This window comes from Heloderma suspectum, chromosome 2 (genome assembly GCF_057233095.1).
Source record: "Heloderma suspectum isolate Gila_16-S chromosome 2, 16-S_ref, whole genome shotgun sequence".
In the NCBI taxonomy this organism is placed as follows: Eukaryota; Metazoa; Chordata; class Lepidosauria; order Squamata; family Helodermatidae; genus Heloderma; species Heloderma suspectum.
In genome coordinates, this window is record NC_139459.1 from 350,693,163 (window position 1) to 350,712,185 (window position 19,023).

At 47.1% G+C, this 19,023-nt stretch overlaps 1 protein-coding gene across 1 annotated transcript; it reads right to left on the reverse strand.

Annotated features, from left to right (window-relative positions):
- Positions 1–628: 628 nt before the first annotated feature.
- Positions 629–13,223, reverse strand: LOC146355493 (vomeronasal type-2 receptor 26-like). The gene is made up of 3 exons (XM_084829905.1): positions 13,013–13,223; positions 10,502–10,613; positions 629–1,559 (listed from the first exon to the last, which is right to left on the reverse strand). The coding sequence occupies exons 1-3, from the start codon at positions 13,221–13,223 to the stop codon at positions 629–631; spliced, it is 1,254 nt and encodes a 417-aa protein (XP_084686031.1).
- Positions 13,224–19,023: the final 5,800 nt, after the last annotated feature.

The window sequence follows — 19,023 nt, forward strand, 5'->3', positions numbered from 1 at the left end:
ATCAGGAAAGCTGACAAAACAAAATATGTAGATTAATTCCAAAATACATAGATGAGAACTTGTTAAAATGAAGAATTGTTAGAGCAATTCCTGTTTTGTGAGAAACATCTCACCAGTAAGGCTATTGCGGAAGTCCGTGAAGGGGATGGAAGCAAGTGGCCATCCTCCCACTCAGCCCCTGGACACCTGTCCAGAGCCCCACATCCTTGCCCGACTTGGCAGGTGCTCAGTTTGGTCAGCTCGAGGATGCCCATTTAGCTGTGAACTGCCATTTCATGGAAAACCGTGGGCAAGCCTTTTACGTAAATGTTCATTTTCTGCACAATGGCCACTGTAGATAGCAGCACTTATGCAAAACTGCAGGTATACACAACATTGTACTGGGAATACGCATGGGATGGATACCTGTTGATCTGTAATCACTAAATACCCAACCCCTAAAGCATGGCATCATAGGACAAGGACAAATCTGTCACACTAATATCCATACTCTACATCAGCCTTCCCCACAATGGTGCAGTCCCAGGTGTCCTGGACTAATCCCAGCATCACCCAACCAACCGTCTGTCAGAGCAGCACACAAAGGAAGAACATCATTGCCCTGCTGGACAAAGTAGGTGTACTTCCGTCACAAGCAATCTTTTGGTTTCAGCATTAGATGCTCCTTTTTATTCAGATCCGGCCTCAAGAGAATAATGTAGCACTTGGGGATGAAGATACAACCCAGCAATCCCAAACTGGAGGCCAAGATGGAGAAGACCTGCACAGCCACCATGTATTTCCCCTTGGTGCTCAGGTAGGTGGGCACAAAGGACACCCAAACACTGCAAAAGACCAGCATGCTGAAGGTGATCAGCCTGGCTTCATTGAATGCCCCAGGCAGCTTCCTGGCTAAGAAAGCCACCGTGAAGCAGACGGCAGCCAAGAAGCCCATGTAGCCAAGAGCACTATAAAGCATGACGGCAGACCCTTCATTGCATTGCAGGATGATCTGACCAGTCTGGGAATGCATGTCGGAGTCTGGGAATGGAGGGGAGATTCCCAGCCAGAGCATACAGATGCCCATTTGAACAGCGGAGCAAGAAATCACGATGGAGACTGCCAAGCTCTTCCCCAGCCATTTCCTCACCCTGTTTCCTGGCTTGGTGGCTAGAAATGCCACCACCACTGTGACCGTTTTTGCCAACAATGAAGAGACGGCGACTGAGAAGATGATGCTGAAGGCAGTTTGTCGGAGAAGGCAGGTCACCTTCTGGGGCCGACCTATGAAGAGAAAGGAGGACAAGAAGGAGAGCAGGAGGGAGACGAGGAGCATGTAGGTGAGATCGCGGTTGTTGGCTTTGACCACTGGAGTTTCTCGATATTTAATGAAGATTCCCAAAAGAAGACCAGTGGTTAGGGACAAGAAAAGGGAAAAGAGAGCAAGGATAATCCCCAAAGGTCCTCTATAGGAGAGGACATTTATAAGTTTAGGAACACATTGATCTCGGTCTTCATTTGGATGCTGATCATCTGGACACTTGTTGCAATGGTCTGCATCTGAAAAAAGGAAACAACAGCTGCAGCATCACTAATCCAGCTGCATCCAAAGGGTCATGCCCTGGAAATGCTTTTGGGCTGCAATTCCCAGCATTCCTGAGTATTGACCATGCTAGCTGGGACTTATGGAAATTGAAGTCCCAAACATCTGGAGATGTACTTTCTGCCCACCCCTGCTCTAAAAGGTATGTTAGGGGGTGAAAGCAGAGATGCCATGAGGCAAGGATGGGGGAGAGAGCAAAAATTAACCACACAAATTTGGGATGAGTTGTGGACAGATTTCAGAATTCCATGCACAATATGTGGTGGTGGCCTGCAGCTTTCAAGAAGGATTAGATACATTCACGGAGGTTAGATCTATCGGCATCTTGTAATCGTGATACCTCTATGGTGGCTTCCCCTTCCCTTTTTCTTTTTTATGTGTCCCGTCTTTTAGATAAGCCATTGGTTCATTGTAAGGTGCTCTGGGAGCCTGTTTTTGTTTTTTCGCTGATGAGCAGCAAAAAAAAGATACCCTGAATAAATAATAAATGTTTGTTCAAACCACGCCGCACACCATTTGCCTACTCACTCAGCCGGGTGTGGCTTGTCTTAGAGTTTGAACCTTAGTGTTTGTAAAATCCCTGATGGTTATTCTACTACTCTTCATAGATTCCTGCCCACTTGACTCTAACTCATGTTACCGATCATTAATTTTGTGAAATATGGAAAAAACTATAGTGCTTAACATTGATGTTGCTATGTAAATTTAAGATGTACGCTTCTTCTGAAGATACTGATGTGGATGCTGCTGGGCCCATGATCATATTTGTCAAAATGGAATGTCTGGTGTTCAGAAGTCTAATTTATCAGTATGAATGAGAACAATAAATTCAACTCTGGAAATAAAACAACTACTACAGGCCTATAAGCAGCTAAGAACCATCTGCAGCAGTTCATAGCGTACGATCTACATTGGGTTTGTTGGTGGCAGTAACCCCCCATGGTTTTTTTTGCTGCATCTGTCCCATCTCTCCAACTATATCTCCGTATATTTAAGCACATTCAATAATGGATGTAATTTAAATGGTGAGGTATGAACTTGTATATTAAAAATAAAGGTGAAAAGCTGCATGATACAAGGATGTCCTTTTTATGGGGTTCAGAGAATAGGAGGCTGGACTAGATGGTCCATTAATGTGAACCAACTGAGCTCCTCCTATCTTCAGTGGCTGGACTAGAAAAGTTTTCATCGCGCAGATTGCAAGTTCCTTTCAGTGCATCACCACCCTAAAAGGAGCACAGAAAGGAGGGGCAGGGAATACCCTTGCCTGAGAAGTTCTTCTCAGAACTTCATTACCAGCTGTGATGGTAATGAGAGGAGGTTATCCCAGCATATTGAACCTACGCTGAGGGAAGTGCACTGGATCCCCCCCCCTCCACAAGCCACTGTGTGTAGCCAGCAGAGCTACATTCCACCCCTGTTAAGGGCTTTGTCAATCACCCCCCCTTCACTAGGAAGCACAGAAGTGGAGGATGAAATTGACAGGTTCTTTGGTAAACGTGGAATCTGGCTCTGCCGGGCGAGATTAAGTGGTGCATGCAGTGGAGGGAAGTGACAACAGCATTGACAGGAGCGGAAAGTGGCAGTTGCACTAGATCACCAATGAGTGAGATATACATATAAATGTTGTTGTTCAGTCGTTCAGTCGTGTCCGACTCTTCGTGACCCCATGGACCATAGCACGCCAGGCCTTCCTGTCCTGCGCTCTCTCCCGGAGCGTGCTCAAGTTCATATTCATTGCATCCGTGATGCTATCTAGCCATCTCATCCTCTGCCGTCCCCTTCTCCTTTGGCCTTCAGTCTTTCCCAGCATCAGGGTCTTTTCCAGGGAGTTTTCTCTTCGCATTAGGTGGCCAAAATATTGGAGCTTCAGCTTCATTATCTGTCCTTCCAAGGAGCACTCAGGGTTGATTTCCTTTAGGATGGACTGATTTGACCTCCTTGCAGTCCAGGGGACTCGTAAGAGTCTTCTCCAGAACCACAGTTCGAAAGCATCAATTCTTCGGCGCTCAGCCTTCCTTATAGTCCAGCTCTCACAGCCATACATTACTACTGGGAAAACCATAGCTTTGATTAGACGGACCTTTGTTGGCAAGGTGATGTCTCTGCTTCTTACTATGCTGTCTAGGTTGGCCATAGCTTTCCTCCCAAGGAGCAAGCGTCTTTTAATTTCATGGCTACAGTCACCATCTGTGGTGATCTTGGAGCCCAAGAAAGTAAAATCTGTCACTGCTTCCATTTCTTCCCCTTCTATATGCCAGGAAGTGATAGGGCCAGATGACATGATCTTCGTTTTTTTAATGTTGAGTTTCAAACCAGCTTTTGCACTCTCCTCTTTCACCCTCAACAAGAGGCTCTTGAGATCCTCTTCGCTTTCTGCCATTAGGGTGGTATCGTCTGCATATCGGAGGTTGTTGATAATTCTCCCAGCAATCTTAATTCCGACCTCTGATTCATCCAGCCCGGCATTTCTCATGATGTACTCTGCATATAAGTTAAATAAGCAGGGTGACAATATGCAGCCTTGTCGTACTCCTTTCCCAATTTTGAACCAATCGGTTGTTCCATGTCTGGTTCTTACTGTTGCTTCTTGACCCTCGTACAGGTTTCTCAGGTGACAGGTAAGGTGGTCTGGTACTCCCATCACTTTAAGAATTTGCCACAGTTTGTTGTGATCCACACAATCAAAGGCTTTAGCGTAGTCAATGAAGCAGAAATAGACATTTTTCTGGAATTCTCTTGCTTTCTCCATGATGCAGCGAATGTTGGCGATTTGATCTCTAGTTCCTCTGCCTCTTCGAAACCCAGCTTGTACTTCCGGTAGTTCTCGGTTCGCATACTGCTGAAGCCTAGCTTGTAGGATTTTGAGCATCACCTTGCTGGCATGTGAAATGAGCGCAATTGTGCGGTAGTTTGAACACTCTTTGGTGTTGCCCTTCTTTGGAATTGGAATGTAAACTGACCTTTTCCAGTCTTGTGGCCACTGTTGAGTGTTCCAGATTTGTTGGCATATTGAATGCAGCACTTTAACAGCATCATCTTTTAGGATTTTAAATAGCTCGGCTGGAATACTGTCATGTCCGCTAGCTTTGTTGTTACTAATGCTTCCTAAGGCCCACTTGACTTCACTCTCGAGGATGTCCAGCTCAAATTCAGTGACTGCACTATCATGGCTATCAGGGACATTCAGATCTTTCCTGTATAGTTCTTCTGTGTATTCTTGCCATCTCTTATTAATCTCATCTGCTTCTGTTAGGTCCCTGCCTTCTTTGTCCTTTATCATGCCCATCTTTGCACAAAACGTTCCCTTGAGACCTCCAATTTTCTTGAAGAGATCTCTAGTCTTTCCCATTCTGTTGTTTTCCTCGATTTCTTTGCATTGTTCATTTAAGAAGGCCTTCTTGTCTCTCCTTGCTATTCTCTGGAACTCTGCATTCAGTTGGATATATCTTCCCCTTTCTCCCTTGCTTTTCGCTTCCCTTCTTTCATGAGCTACTTGTAAAGCCTCATCAGACAGCCACTTGGCTTTCTTGCATTTCTTTTTCTTTGGGACGGATTTCGTTGCTGCCTCCTGAACAATGTTACGGACCTCCGTCCATAGTTCCTCAGGCACTCTGTCTATCAGGTCTAATCCCTGAAATCTATTCCTCACCTCCACTGTATATTCATCAGGGATATGATTTAGGTCATACCTGAACGGTTTAGTGGTTTTCCCGACGTTCTTCAATTTAAGCCGAAATTTTGCAAGAAGCAGCTCATGATCTGAGCCACAGTCAGCTCCAGGTCTTGTTTTTACTGACTGTATAGAGCTTCTCCATCTTTGGCTGCAAAGGACATAATCAATTTGATTTCGATATTGACCATCTGGTGACGTCCATGTGTAGAGTCGCCTCTTCTGCTGTTGGAAAAGAGTGTTTGCTATGATCAGCATGTTCTCTTGGCAAAACTCTATTAGCTTTTGTCCTGCTTCATTTTGTACACCAAGGCCATGCCTGCCTGTTATCCTGGTGATTTCTTGACTTCCTACTTTAGCATTCCAATCCCCTATGATGAAGAGGACATCTTTTTTTGGTGTTAGTTCTAGAAGGTGTTGTAGGTCTTCATAGAACCGATCAACCTCAGCTTCTTCGGCCTCAGTGGTTGGGGCATAGACTTGAATTACTGTGATGTTGAATGGTTTGCCTTGGATTCGTACTGAGATCATTCTATCATTTTTAAGATTGTACCCCAGTACTGCTTTTCCCACCCTTTTGTTGACTATGAGTGCTACTCCATTTCTTCTAAGGGATTCTTGCCCACAATAGTAGATATGATGGTCACCTGAATTAAATTCGCCCATGCCTGTCCATTTGAGTTCGCTGATTCCCAAGATGTCGATGTTCAATCTTGCCATCTCATGTTTGACCACCTCCAGCTTACCTTGATTCATTGATGTTATATTCCAGGTTCCTAAACAATATTGTTCTTTACAGCATCGGATTTTCTTTTCACCGCCAGACACATCCACAGCTGAGTGTCCTTTCGGGTTTGGCCCAGCCGCTTCACTCTTTCTGGCGCTACTTGGAAATACCCTCTGCTCTTCCCCAGTAGCATATTGGACACCTTCCGACCTGAGGGGCTCATCTTCCGGCGTCATCTCTTTTAGCCTTGTGATACGTTCCATGGGGTTTTCTTGGCAAGAATACTGGAGTGGGTTGCCATTTCCTTCTCCAGTGGACCACATTTTGTCAGAACTCTCTGCCATGACCTGTCCGTCTTGGGTGGCCCTGCACGGCATAGCTTATGGCTTCACTGAGTTACGCAAGCCCCTTCGCCACAACAAGGCAGTGATCCATGAAGGGTATATATATATATTTGTGTATATATATACACAAAGAGAGAGAGAGAATCCCATTTGTGCAAATTTCAAGAACCTCCCCCCATCTGATTTGCAGAAATTGCCACCATTGAAAACAAAGGAGTCCGTGGATTGCATTGATTTACTACAGCTCGAGTTAATGCCAGTGGGGGGAAACAGAACAAAAGCTGCCAGGGCAGAACTGGACAAATCCATCAAGGTTTCATGAACGATGTCCAGCATGGGGACATCCAGCCCTCTTGGGGGTCCCCAGAGTCCCGGCTTGGCCAGCATTGGTGAACCGAGCCGTGGGCTCCCTGTCAGTACTTGTGGATTCTGCAAGTCTCCCTTCTCCTTATTGAGGCCCCTGGAGGGAGAAGGGGGATTTTTACCCAAACTGACAAATAGCAGTGGGCAATTCCAGGGCTGCTCATTGTGCGTAGAAGTCTCCCTTGTCCCTGCTGGGGTGCCGACGGGGGGAAGGGAGAACTTTACACATACAACAGGAAGGGCAGCGCCCCCCTGATGCCACTGCTTCCACTCTTGCCCACCGGCCGCTCCATGCAACTCACTCCAGCGAGAGTTGTGCAGAGTGGCTGGCACCGGCGACAAGGGTGGCAGAAGTCCACAAGCTGGCCCGACTCAGCAGGTTCCTCCAACGTCCCTAGGTTTCGCCCCCAGATGGAATTCTCATACACCTCTATCCAGAGCGGCCTCCCCCCTGCTCAGTTCCTGTGCTCATCAGGACACACTCCAGGGCCCAGACTGTCCATAAATGGCTGTGCAGTGTCTTTCAATGTAGGTTTCTTCATTGATGTGTAAGGTGGGTAGTAGAAGACGGGAGACTGAAAGTGTCACAATAGCTCACAAGGGGAGCACTGGTGGATCATGCTGAAGGCTCCCCCGGCTGGCTGCTTTCCCCTCTGTACTCCTGTACATCAGTATATTATTTCAACTCACTTCATGACAATAATGAACATATTAATAATTAACTATACAAACATCCCAAAAGAACCAGAGCCTGAAACATCCCTTCTCAGAAAATATCATTGTGTTTGTACCCAATTCCTACAGAGCAGCACTTGGCTTTGGCATCTCCTACCTTCCTGATTGGAGATGGTCCCTTCTGCACATGGGCCACAAGCATGGCAACAGATGGGCTCTCCTTCCTTCATCATCTTGGCAAATCCAGGCTGGCAACTTTCAGTACATCTGGAAAAAGGCACAGTCTATCCATGAAGAGAAGAAACATCCAGCGAAAGTGGTTAGTCTGGAAGTTATACTGAAATTCGTGGAAATTAGTTATGAAGTTGGAAACAGCGTAGCACAGAAATTTAGGTTGTTAGTTAAACATTGTACCAGAATGAAGACCAGAATTAATGAGGTTAAATCGGTGATTATATTCAGAAAACTGAAATTGGGGCATAATCCCACCCTTCCACCTGAAGAAGGAAAGAAAGAGAGGGTGAGGATAGAGATCTTGGGGAGGGATTTTATCTCATCGGTAGAGCCCATATACTTGCCATGCAGAAGGTCTTGTGGTCAAGACCTGGCATCTCCAGTCAAAAGTAACAGGAGGTGGTGTGAAAATCATTGCCTATAGTCTGACAACATAACCTCCATACAGGACAGACAATAGTAGGATGGATTGACCAAGAGTACTGCAGCTAGTTATGGTCTAGTGGAAAACTGAATGCTGAGAAGGAGCCAGAACAAGTTTGGTTTCAGTCAGTTAAGGCTGGTGCCTCCCAATAAAATTGGGGGAGATGTGGGGAGCAGTCTTTTGAATCATTAAATCCAGCAACCCAATTCTACAAAAATGGGAAACTGAAGCATATGAACTTTAAGATCATGAGTGCAAGGTGGGTAGCGGGGATTCCCACATCCACAGGAAAATACTTCTTTGGATTCACATTTTCATGTTTCAGCAACAGCTCCCATTGCACAGAGACTGAAGTGACTTTAAGATCAAAGGTGCAAAACAGTGGGGTGGGGTGGGGGAATTCACGCAATCACAGGAAATGATGAAGAGGATAAAGTTCTCACACCATCCCTAATCCAACCCTTTGAATGTTGTAGCAACCACACAAATCATCCTCACAAAAATATTCATTTGCTTCTGGTCCAGATTCTCCTGTTTCAACAGCAACTCCCATTGCACAGAGAACCAAGTGACCTTATGATCATGATTGCAGAACAGTGGAGTCTTAAAGACTAATGAATTCATTCTGGTCTAAGTTTTCTGGGCACCATTCACTTCATCAGATGCAATTGAATTGACCCCCTTTCATACCTGTTCAAGTAATATGACAATCTGCACATTACAAAACTCCACTTATAAATGTATACTAATATATAAAGAGGACTGGGGCCCCATCTACACAAGCTATTTACTCCAGGGATGCTGCGAGTCAAGGTCCTTCGGGACATAGGATGCAGTGCCACTTCATGGCCTAACTGTGGTTTTCACCTGGAAAATGTGGACTTCCAAATATGCCTTCTGCTGCAATGTTTTTGGTTGGCTGCAATGGGTTTCCCTCGGTTGTGAGCTGTCTGTCTGTTCCCTGAACTGGCACTGCATGTTGTGGTGGGCATGTGGTAAATGTGCGTAGTGCTTGTGTCACTCTATGCCTAACACGGAGTTTTCCTTTTTTACAGCAGTCGCACACTGCATTGACATTTTCACTGACACTAAAGACAGGAAAAAAAATTAAAAACAAAGAGGTCAAATACAAAGGATCCAAAAGACCTTTTAACACCGTGTGTGTGTGTGTGTGTGTATTGTGGTGGGTCCATTGGAAGAGGCACATCATATCCCCCTTGTTCCGTTGTTTCCGTAGATCACTTGAGCACAAACTCTGGCTGAAACTTAGTTTTATTACTCAAAAGGTGTCAAGTTACATCACCGACAGCTGACACACAAAAAACATACAGACTCCCAAGCCAGGGAACTGCTACAGCAACGTTCCTCCCAGTCAAATCTCCCTAAAGTTGTGCATTTTGGCTTGCAGGCAGATCAGCTCCTCCGTTCTCACTGTCTTCCCAGGCTGCTGGGGAAATTCGCTCTGAGGACAGGAGTTCTATTGCTTTGCCCTCCTCCAGGCGCTGTTCCTCAAGACAGGATTTTCTAAATATGCTCTCACACCTCCACTAAGGCCCAGATTAGCAGTTTCCACAGGATAAGGGCTGGGAATGCCTATGCCTCCCAGCCACAGTTTACCCCATCTGGAGCTGAGGTGACTCTTCTTTTAAGAAATTGTGAAGAGGAGATGGGCAGTCAAAAGAGGCTTGTTGTTTTTTAAAGTGAGTTGGCAACATGCGGCCCGCCTATGGCACCCTGGCTATTTTGGGGGGCCCCGCCTGCTCCATTGAATTTGCCACAGCAGATTTTTACAGTAAACAAGGCATGCAGGCAGTGATGCATTTCTGTGTACAGGTCCTAATCTCCTTCCCTTATCCCTCTATTTTATTTTATTACGTTTTGAGTGAGGCCAAGCACAGAGCTGTGATGTCTCATATATAGCATTCTATGGATTCAGATTAGCCATCTCTTAACAACAAGGAATGTCCATTAGAATTAGAGCTGCCAGACTGTCAGATTGTGGCTCGCTAGAGTTTGTCTACATTCAGCAAGCGGGGGATGTCTTTCTTAGCCCCTTAACCTTTTAAGTCCCCCGTCACCTGCAGAATTGGGCTCCGTTTCTTCCTGCCAGGTCAGAGCACGGTTCTCCACCCCTCTTCCTTCTCCATCTTTACAGCCCCTGCTGGCTCTTACTCCTCTTCCCACTGCACTAACAGCTGCAGGATTTAGGCCAGGGGTGGAAACACCTCCTTCCTCTGGTCTCCGTCCCCTCCCTCGGCTTGCCAGAAGTCTTTGCCCTCCATGTTGTTTTGCTTTCTCTTCCTCCTCCAAACCCTCAGCATTCTGTCCGGCTTCAGTCCATGTTGGTCTCTGACTTGCTTGCTCCGTCTTATCCCTGTCCTCCCTGACTGGCCTAAACACTGCCTCTTAAATATGTGCTCCCGGTGTAGCCCCACCCTCAGAACTCTGGCCGGCCGAGCAGCGTCTCCCTGCTACTTACGGGACGTGCTGCATAGGAGCAGCACCTGCTTGCCTGGCCTCCCCCACTTGCTGCCACTCCCAAACAGCCTGCTGACTGTTCCTCTCACTGCTTTGGCTGAGGGGTGGCCGGCCTTGGGAGGGAAACAGCTGCAATGGGCTCTCCTAGGGTAGGGCATGCCTCGGCGATCCCCGATAAGTCATCACAATACACGCACAGATGTGCACACGCATATATACACACACACACACACACTCACACATACTCAGACACACACACGAGTATATATATAGATATATACCTGAATATATACATACACACATACACACACGCACACAGAGAAACCTACTGTCCTGTCGCGTGTGGTCTGAATTCAGTCAGTTTGCATCTCTACACCTCTCTCTCTCACACACACACAAACACACAGCCACCACATTCACACAGGACACCCTTGGCGTAAAGCCAGTTTTGGGTGTCGCAGCTACAGAGGAGACCCAAACATTGCCATACAATGGCATACCTGTTGGGAGGCAGGGGGACCGAACCCTTTGCTACCCTGCTTCCCTGCTCTGTCTGCTACCTTCTGTGAAATTTGTGTTTCGTGATGGCCATGCTCACCACATCAGCCATTATGTGAATGGGCACACCCCTAATGGATGCCATTTTGTGACAGCACCCACAGCAGATTTGAACATTTCAAATATGCCCTGAAAAAGTTAGAGGAACACTAGCCTAGCAGACTTCACAAGTGTTCCATATAATCATGCTAAACTTCTATATTCATAGTCACTATGTTATTTCAGGACCAATTAATGGACTGGGAATCACATTCCTAAAGTGTTATGTACAATAGCTAAGAAACAGATAGAGCTTATGGCTGCAATCCTATGCCCATTTACATGGGTGTAAGCCCCACTGGACTTAATGACCAGGATATATTTCGTATTAGGCATGTATAGGATTGCCTGAGAAGAGATATCAAGAAGCATCAAAGGAAACCAATCATTTTTCCCACCTGGTTCATCAGCTTGGGCCAGCCAATGGCCTTCTGATCAATGGTGAACTTGATCTCCAAGGAGGCCTGTCTCTCTATACTCCCAACTTCCACCCTAGCAGTGGACTTGTTTGGAAACACCACCCAGTTCACGATACAAAAGTCGGATGCCAGTTCCCCGTTCTCATCCAAATAAGCTCCATCCACAGAACTATTGTAAAGCTGGAAATTTCTCAGGGAAGGGTGAAGCTGGAATTACATGAGAAAAACATGGTTTTTGTGAACCGCCCAGAGAGTTCAGCTATTGGGAAGTATAAAAATGAAATCAATAAACAAACAAATAAATAAATGAAACACCCATTTGGTAAAGAGGACTTTCTGCTGAACATCTTGGCTCTCCACATGTGGTCCTCTAATCTGCAGAGAGTCTTCCAGGCTGTTCAAGCATTATGCCTGAACATGGTATCTTAGCCTGTCTGCAGAATCCCCCATTGCCTTGGGAGTTCTACTTACATTTAAGTGGATGTGCTTATGTGTGTGTGTGTGTGGGGGGGGGGTTTGTCTCCATGAGCGATTTACTCTGAGGTGGCTGTGTTTGGACGCTGTTAGGAATGCATGACATCCTGGCCATCCTGCAGCCACCCCGAAGCTTATCGCGGAAAAAACGGTTCTTCTGAGACTACTTTTAATCTGATTGTTTTGTTTCCCTTAATTGGGCTTGGCTGCTCTTCTCTTGTGGTGCGCACCCCCGTTCCACATTTACTCTGGCATAGTAGCCCTGCCCAGGGGTGTGTCTTTCACGTAGCCATGCCTTCACTGACCACAGACAAGGGGTGTTTCCCCAACGTTTTCCCCACCTGTGTTTCCCCCACGTTTCTGCCATTTCACTGCTAGCCATCGGAGTCCTGAGCTACCTCACGGCATTTACTTCTTGCCTACCACTAAACTCTGGTGGCTATCCCCCAAAAAGTATAAGTGTGCTCCAGGCAGCCTGTAGCTTTTTATTTTAATGCAAAATAGCACTTTTGTCGGCAATCCCTACCGCCCCCCTCCATGTCAGGATCTCACTCTCACTCTCTTGCGTGCTAGTGAGATAGGAGGTATAGGAACAGCTGGAAAATGGGAGATAGTGTGATGGGGGTCCAGGTATTGCTGGAAAAATGCATCATAGTGACACAGTCCCTGTTTTTTTCACACGATAGGCTACGTAAGTATCTACATAAATACACACGCGCAGCCTATCATGAGGAAAAATGCGTCCGATCACTTCCGGGTTCCGCGCAGATGACAGAGTGGAACCGCCCGGGGGGTGGGGAGATTCGATTGGCATGTGTTGTGAGAGCTACAGGTAAGTGTGCTCATTCCACTGAGGACTTCAGGGGCCTGAATTCATTGGAATACGGCCTCATTGGAGTCCGCAGCGGATTCCGTGGACATCCCTAGAGCCCGCCCAGGAAAGGAAGGCGCTTCCTTAGAACCCTGCCAAATTGCCCGCCTTCATTTGAAAAACAATGCCTTTCTGAGGCACTTCCCTTCACAGTGATCCTCAGCAGTGGTTGCAGTGGCCACAGCTGTGTCTGCCCCAGGCTGAGAGCCTCCTTTCCCAGCACGGTGGCTCCCTTCCTTCAGCTGAGGCTGCTCACACACTTGCAGAGCCTTGGAATGCTCTGAGGCTGCCCAGCTTCTCTGGCTGAACCCGCTGCCTTGAGGCATATTTATCATCATCATCATCATCATCATCATCATCATCTATCGAGTTTGCTCAGTCAGTTGAAGTGCTGAGCCTGAACTATCCAACTGGAGAAGACTCCTTCCGTTCGCAAGGGAGGGGGTCTTTTGGCTGATGGGGCTGTCTCCCATCAGTGCAGTACTGGCTTGGCTATCGCCTTAACTGTGATTTAGCTAAAAAGGGGTGGGGAGAGATGAATGAGTGTGCGTGCGTGAGGTGTACACTCGTGCTGGCCTGTTTCGCTGGAGGAGCCAGCTCAGTGCAATCCTGGCATGTACACTTTTTAAAATAGGGTGTTGGGGGGGGGGAGTATTCAATTCATTATCATCATCATCTTCATCATCATTAAAATTATTGCTCTCTCCATCCCACTCCTTTCCTGCAATCTGGACTCAGCCACAAATGGTTTTCTCTCTGTTGCCATATACTCTGGAGAATCTGGCGGCGTATTTCTAAGAGAGAAGGGGTAGAGGTTAATGAGATATGTTGCAATCCTATAGGTCAACTAAGAAGTAAATCTCCCTGAATTCCATGGGACTTACTCCCATGTAAGTATGCATAGGATTGAAGGCTTAAGGGAAGAGGGCAGATGTCTCTCTGGGTTTAAGGCCTTGTTGTGTGAGGATGGGTGGGGCATAGGAGAAGCAAGAGGTTTTACGGATTGTGCATGTTTAATGTGAGTTGTAAAAGTTGGTGTCAGACTTCAGGCTCCCTCCCCAGGTCTGTTTAAAACAAATACGCAAGCAGGGAGCAGGATGCTTCTCCTCTCTAGCACAACGGCATGTAAATATGTGCACGCAGTACTGCAATGCACAGAGGCCCATTTTATATGCTAGGAGGCTTGTGAGGAACATAGCATCAGACAATTATGTTTTTCTAGTATAAAATTACATCATTTTATTACATTTATTTTCTGCTGTGGCTTCCCATTTTACCCTCACAATACTGTGAGGCAGGTGAGGCTGAGAGGAAGTGCCAGGCCCAGATCAGCCCTTGCGAAAGGGGAGGCATTGCTGGCCCAACCCCGGCAGCAAAATGTCCTGGCCCAGCAGTGGCTATGTGTGTATGCTGTTTGGCTGTTGCACCCAAATGAGGTAGAGAGTCAGTTTATGTTTCTTTCTTCAGTATGTGCATGTATGAGTGAGGGCATCGATGTCTCTTTGAGTTTTCTACGATGGGATAGATATAAGTCTTTTGTTTTTGCATTATTGCAGAATATTGACTCTCTCTCTCTCTTTCTCTCTTTGTATGTTGTGTGTGAGTTCAGTATTGGGCCAGAAGCATCCTGCAGAGGACCAACCTGAGGCTCAACATTGCTGTGAGCTGGATGAGGCTGAGCAGCTCTGACATTATCATCATCTGCAATGCCAGCATCATGATTTGGGGTGATTGTATGACACACACACACACACACACAGATACACACAGTTCATTAATGATTCCATGTAGAATGTGCATTACCTCTGGAACAAGTGAATGTGGGTCCAAATGTGCTTCTGTGTGGCGGTGATTTCCTCACCCATCCTTTTGCATGTACAATCCTAAAGTTTGTGTGCCTCTGTTCTTCTTTTTTGTGGTATAGGTTGCCAGCCGTTGGGGAACAAACACTGTTCCTCCTCCTGTGACCTGTTGGCTCCACCTATGCTGACCTGTCCCCCCACCTCCGTCACCTAATCAGATTAGCCAACAGCCTCCACTGGAAACAGCCATAAAGCCCTAAGCTGGTCCTAACAGGACAGCCTCTGCATGAATGTTGAAGTGACTCAACACAAATATCTTCAGAGAGGGCAACACCACGTCTGCCACCACCCCGGCTAGCCCAGGTTGGCAGATCATTCAGTAGCAGACTTCCCGTTTCTCCCTTGACACATTTTCTAACTGAAAACTCCAAACGTGGAAGGATTTCTGACTGCAGCACTTGATAAACCACAGCATGTCCACTGCCACATCCCTGCCCCCACCTGGGTTCAAATCCCCACTTATGGTTTGACTATGAAGCTCAGTAGCTTAACCCAATGTACAGGACTGTTCTGAGTTTCTTGGAAGAAAGTTGAGGGATAAATGTAGGTGAACGAATAGGAATACCTGCCACGAATGGACCCTTTGAAGTGCCAGCTTCTCTCCACCCACCATCCTTCTCATATTCAGTGGAGATGAGTATGTAGCATGTAAGGTCTGTGCCACAGCCTGGATGGAAGTGTAAATACTGTAGGAGTCTTGAGACAGGATCTTTTCAATCACATCCTGGGGCAGTTGCTCCCACTTCTCGTTTTCTGTACAACTCTTCCAGGCTTTCACAGACAACGTCTTCCTTGAATATGAACAATGAAATACTGTCTCCCCAAACTGCTTGATAGTATTGATAAATGAGTCCAAATTGCCATATTGTGTCCTTCTGTTTTTCTTGATTAAGAAGGAGAGGGAAACATGGGTGTGCTGGAGATCAACCATGTTGGACAACAAGCTTATGCTGAGGTCCTGCAGAGCTGTTGCAATCAAAACTTTCCCCACAGTTGATTTTGTGACTTGTTCAACTCTCTGAATGATTAGTATGAGAATCAGGATGATCCGAGAGTCCACTGGAAAAACAACTACATTGACCCGAGTGTCCATAAAATGTGAAACCATGTCGAACGTCCTTTTCCCCCAAGCCAGCACTGGAATTCTTCCAGAGAAAGCAATGCAAATGCCATTTTTTATGAGCACAGGGGGAAAACTTCTCATGAACATTTCTCCATTGTCATTGTCTGGAGCCAGGAGACACATCCAAGTCCATTTGAAATGCAGGAGCAGTTGGACAATCCCCAGATAAGGAGGTTCTGGTTTGGGGACCATCCGGTAAAAACAGGGGAACTCATGTCTATCCCTGGGAACTTGACTGACAAAACCATAACTGACCTAGGGAAGAGAGAAAGAGATGGGTGTACTCAAAAAAATAATACGTGTTTTCTCTCTTCAGTCTAATGGAGAAAAGTGACATTTTGGGTCCGATACACAAGGATATATTCACTTTTCCCATTTCAGCAGCTTAAAAACAGGTTGAAAGCAGAACAATTTTCAGGAGAATTTTGAAGAATTTCAGCAAGTTTGAAACCTGCTGGTTTTACCATCCCTTCCCATATCATAGAAGGTAGGGATGTACGAAAGTGACTTACCTTTCCGCGGATTATGCTGATTCTGGGGGGGAGGCGCTCCATTCCTCCCCCCCAGAATCCTGGCCGGCTGGCTCCGCTCCGCAGGGATTCTGCGGAGCTGCCGGCCAGCTCCGCCAGCGGCTGGACATCCGGCCACTGGCTAGCAGGTACGCAAATGGCGGCAGCTGTAGCCGCCACCGTTTGCGTCCCTGAAGTCAGCCGTGATAGGCTACGTAAATGTTTACATAGCCTATCACGGCTGATTTAAAAGAAAAAAAAATGCGCGTATGCAAATGGGGGCACCCATGGGCGCCGCCATTTGCGTTCCTTATTTTGGCACATCTTAGTCTATTTAAACATTTACTGAGACTAAGATGGCAAAAATAAGGGGAACGCAAATAGCATAGCGTCTACACTATTTGTGTTCCCCTCATTTTCGCCGTCTTAGTCTACATAAATTTTATGTAGACTAAGACGTGCCAAAATAAGGAACGCAAATGGGCGCCGCCGTTTGCGTACGTGCATTTGTTTGTTTTTAAATCAGGTGTTTTTTTAAAAATCTAGCCATGATAGGCTACATAAATCTTTACGTAGCCTATCATGTTTTTTTGTTTTTTGTTTTTTTAAACTGCAAATGGCGGCGGCAGCAGCCGGTCAGAAGACCGGCTTCCGCTGCCGCTACCGCTGCCACCGTACCGCTGCCAGAGCCGCTGCCGGAGCTGCTGCCGCCAGGAAGATCCGCCCAAGGTAAGTCCCGTCCCGGGGGGGGCGGGGGGGCAGACCGTTCCACCACCGATTTCGGGGGGCCGAATGCACTGGCATTCGGCCTCCCCGAGATCCGTGGCAGAATTCTCTGACATCCCTAACAGAAGGTAAACTGATTTAGCTCAAAGAAAGCAAACTTGGCCAAGGAACATACAAGGCACAGATGGAGTCTGAATACCAATCCCATATTTTCCCCCAGAAAGCAAGGAAGGAAAATTGGTAATGCTTAGAGAAACACATACAGAGGGAAAACACTAGCCTACGTACAGTCCACAGCAGTATAGCCAAACAACACACACAGATGCTGCTGGGATCTGAGCTATGATTACTTGACAAAGAAAAAGATCGTGGGGTTGTGGTGAACAGCTCGATGAAAATGGTGATTCAGTGTGTGTTTGCTGGGGAAAAGGAACATTCTCTGTTGGCTATAATTAAGTGTAAAACAAACTGTAAATAAAACAGCTAATATACCCCCAGAAGACTGGCTCCAAATCAGTCTGAGCAGAATGGGCTAGGGGTGTACGAAATCCCACTTACCTGGCTCCACTGGGTTCCGCAGGTGGGGGGAGGTGCTCCGCACCTCCTCTCGTAACCCTGGCCGGCCACCCACAGCCTGATATCCTGCTGGCTGCTGCTGGGCAGCCCTGCAGGGATGCAAATGGCAGCTGTCGTAGCCGCCATCATTTGCATCCCTGTAGTGAGCCGTGATAGGCTACATAAATACTTACGTAGCCTATCTCAGCAGGGGGGAAACCTCAGCGTACGCAAATGGCGGTAGCCACCTGCCATTTGCGTATGCTGGGGTTTTTTTCCCCTTGCAATTATAGGTTACGTAAATACTTACGTAGCCTATCACAGCAGGGGGGGGGGAAACCCAGCGTACGCATATGGCAGTAGCCACCGCCATTTGCGTACGTTCGGTTCCCTCCCCCCCGACGTGATAGGCTACGTAAATACTTACATAGCCTATCACAGCCTCTGCAGGGACACAAATGGTGTCCCTGCTTTAGCCGTGATAGGTTATGTAAGTATTTACATAGCCTATCATGGCTGAAGAGGAAGAAGCGAATGGCGGCTGCAGGATGGCCACCACACGCAAAGCAGCGCGGACGGGAGCAGGTAAGTGCTCCATTTCGCACGCCTTTTGTGGGGTGGGGGCGGCGGGCACTTCGTCCGATACGCCTTTCGTGGCTTGGGGGGGCAGGGGCTTCATTCCGCTATGGTTTTTGGGGGTCCGAATGCAGTGGCATTCGGCCTCACCGAGATCCATCCTGGAATTATCTGACATCCCTATGCACGGCTCTGCTCTGCAGCAGTTCCCGTCTTTCCCCAGCAAGGGTTTTCATGATTAGGGATGCTGGAGATTTCCGCCACAGATACCTGTGAGGCCAAATGTCAGTACATTCAGCCACCCAAAATCCGTGGCGGAATGGAGCTCCCCGCCCCATCATCCCGTGAAAGGTACGCAAAACGAAGCACCTACGTGGTGCCGTTCGCGCTGCTTTGCGAATGGCAGCCACGTCTGCGGCTGCCACTTGCTTCTTCGTTATTGTCGTGATAGACTACGTAAATACTTACGTAGGCTATCACGGATAACTCAGGGTTACCATTTGAATCCCTGCGGAGGTCGTGATAGCTACGTAAATATTTATGTAGCCTATCACGGAAAAAAAGGGAATGCAAATGGCAGCCACCATAGCTGCCAACAATTGCGTTCCTGTTTTTTTTGCCGGGATAGGCTATGTAAATATTTACGTAATCTATCACAGCCTCTGCAGGGATGCAAATGGCGGCCTCTACGCCATTTGCGCCCCTGTCTTTCACTGTGATAGGCTACGTAAATATTTACATAGCCTTTTGTTGTTTATTCAGTCAGTTGCTTCTGACGCTTTGTGACTTCATGGACCAGCCCATGCCACAG

Bases quoted from the DNA above. Each gene is read 5' to 3' on its own strand.
- LOC146355493 (XM_084829905.1), bottom strand. From the start codon at position 13,223: ATGATGATGATGATGATGATGATGATGATGATAAATATGCCTCAAGGC. The intron at 10,614-13,012 runs GTGAAGGGAAGT...TTCCCTCCCAAG, and splicing joins AACCACTGCTGAGGATCACT to GCCGGCCACCCCTCAGCCAA. The intron at 1,560-10,501 runs GTAAGTAGCAGG...GTGATGCTGCAG, and splicing joins GCTCCTATGCAGCACGTCCC to CTGTTGTTTCCTTTTTTCAG.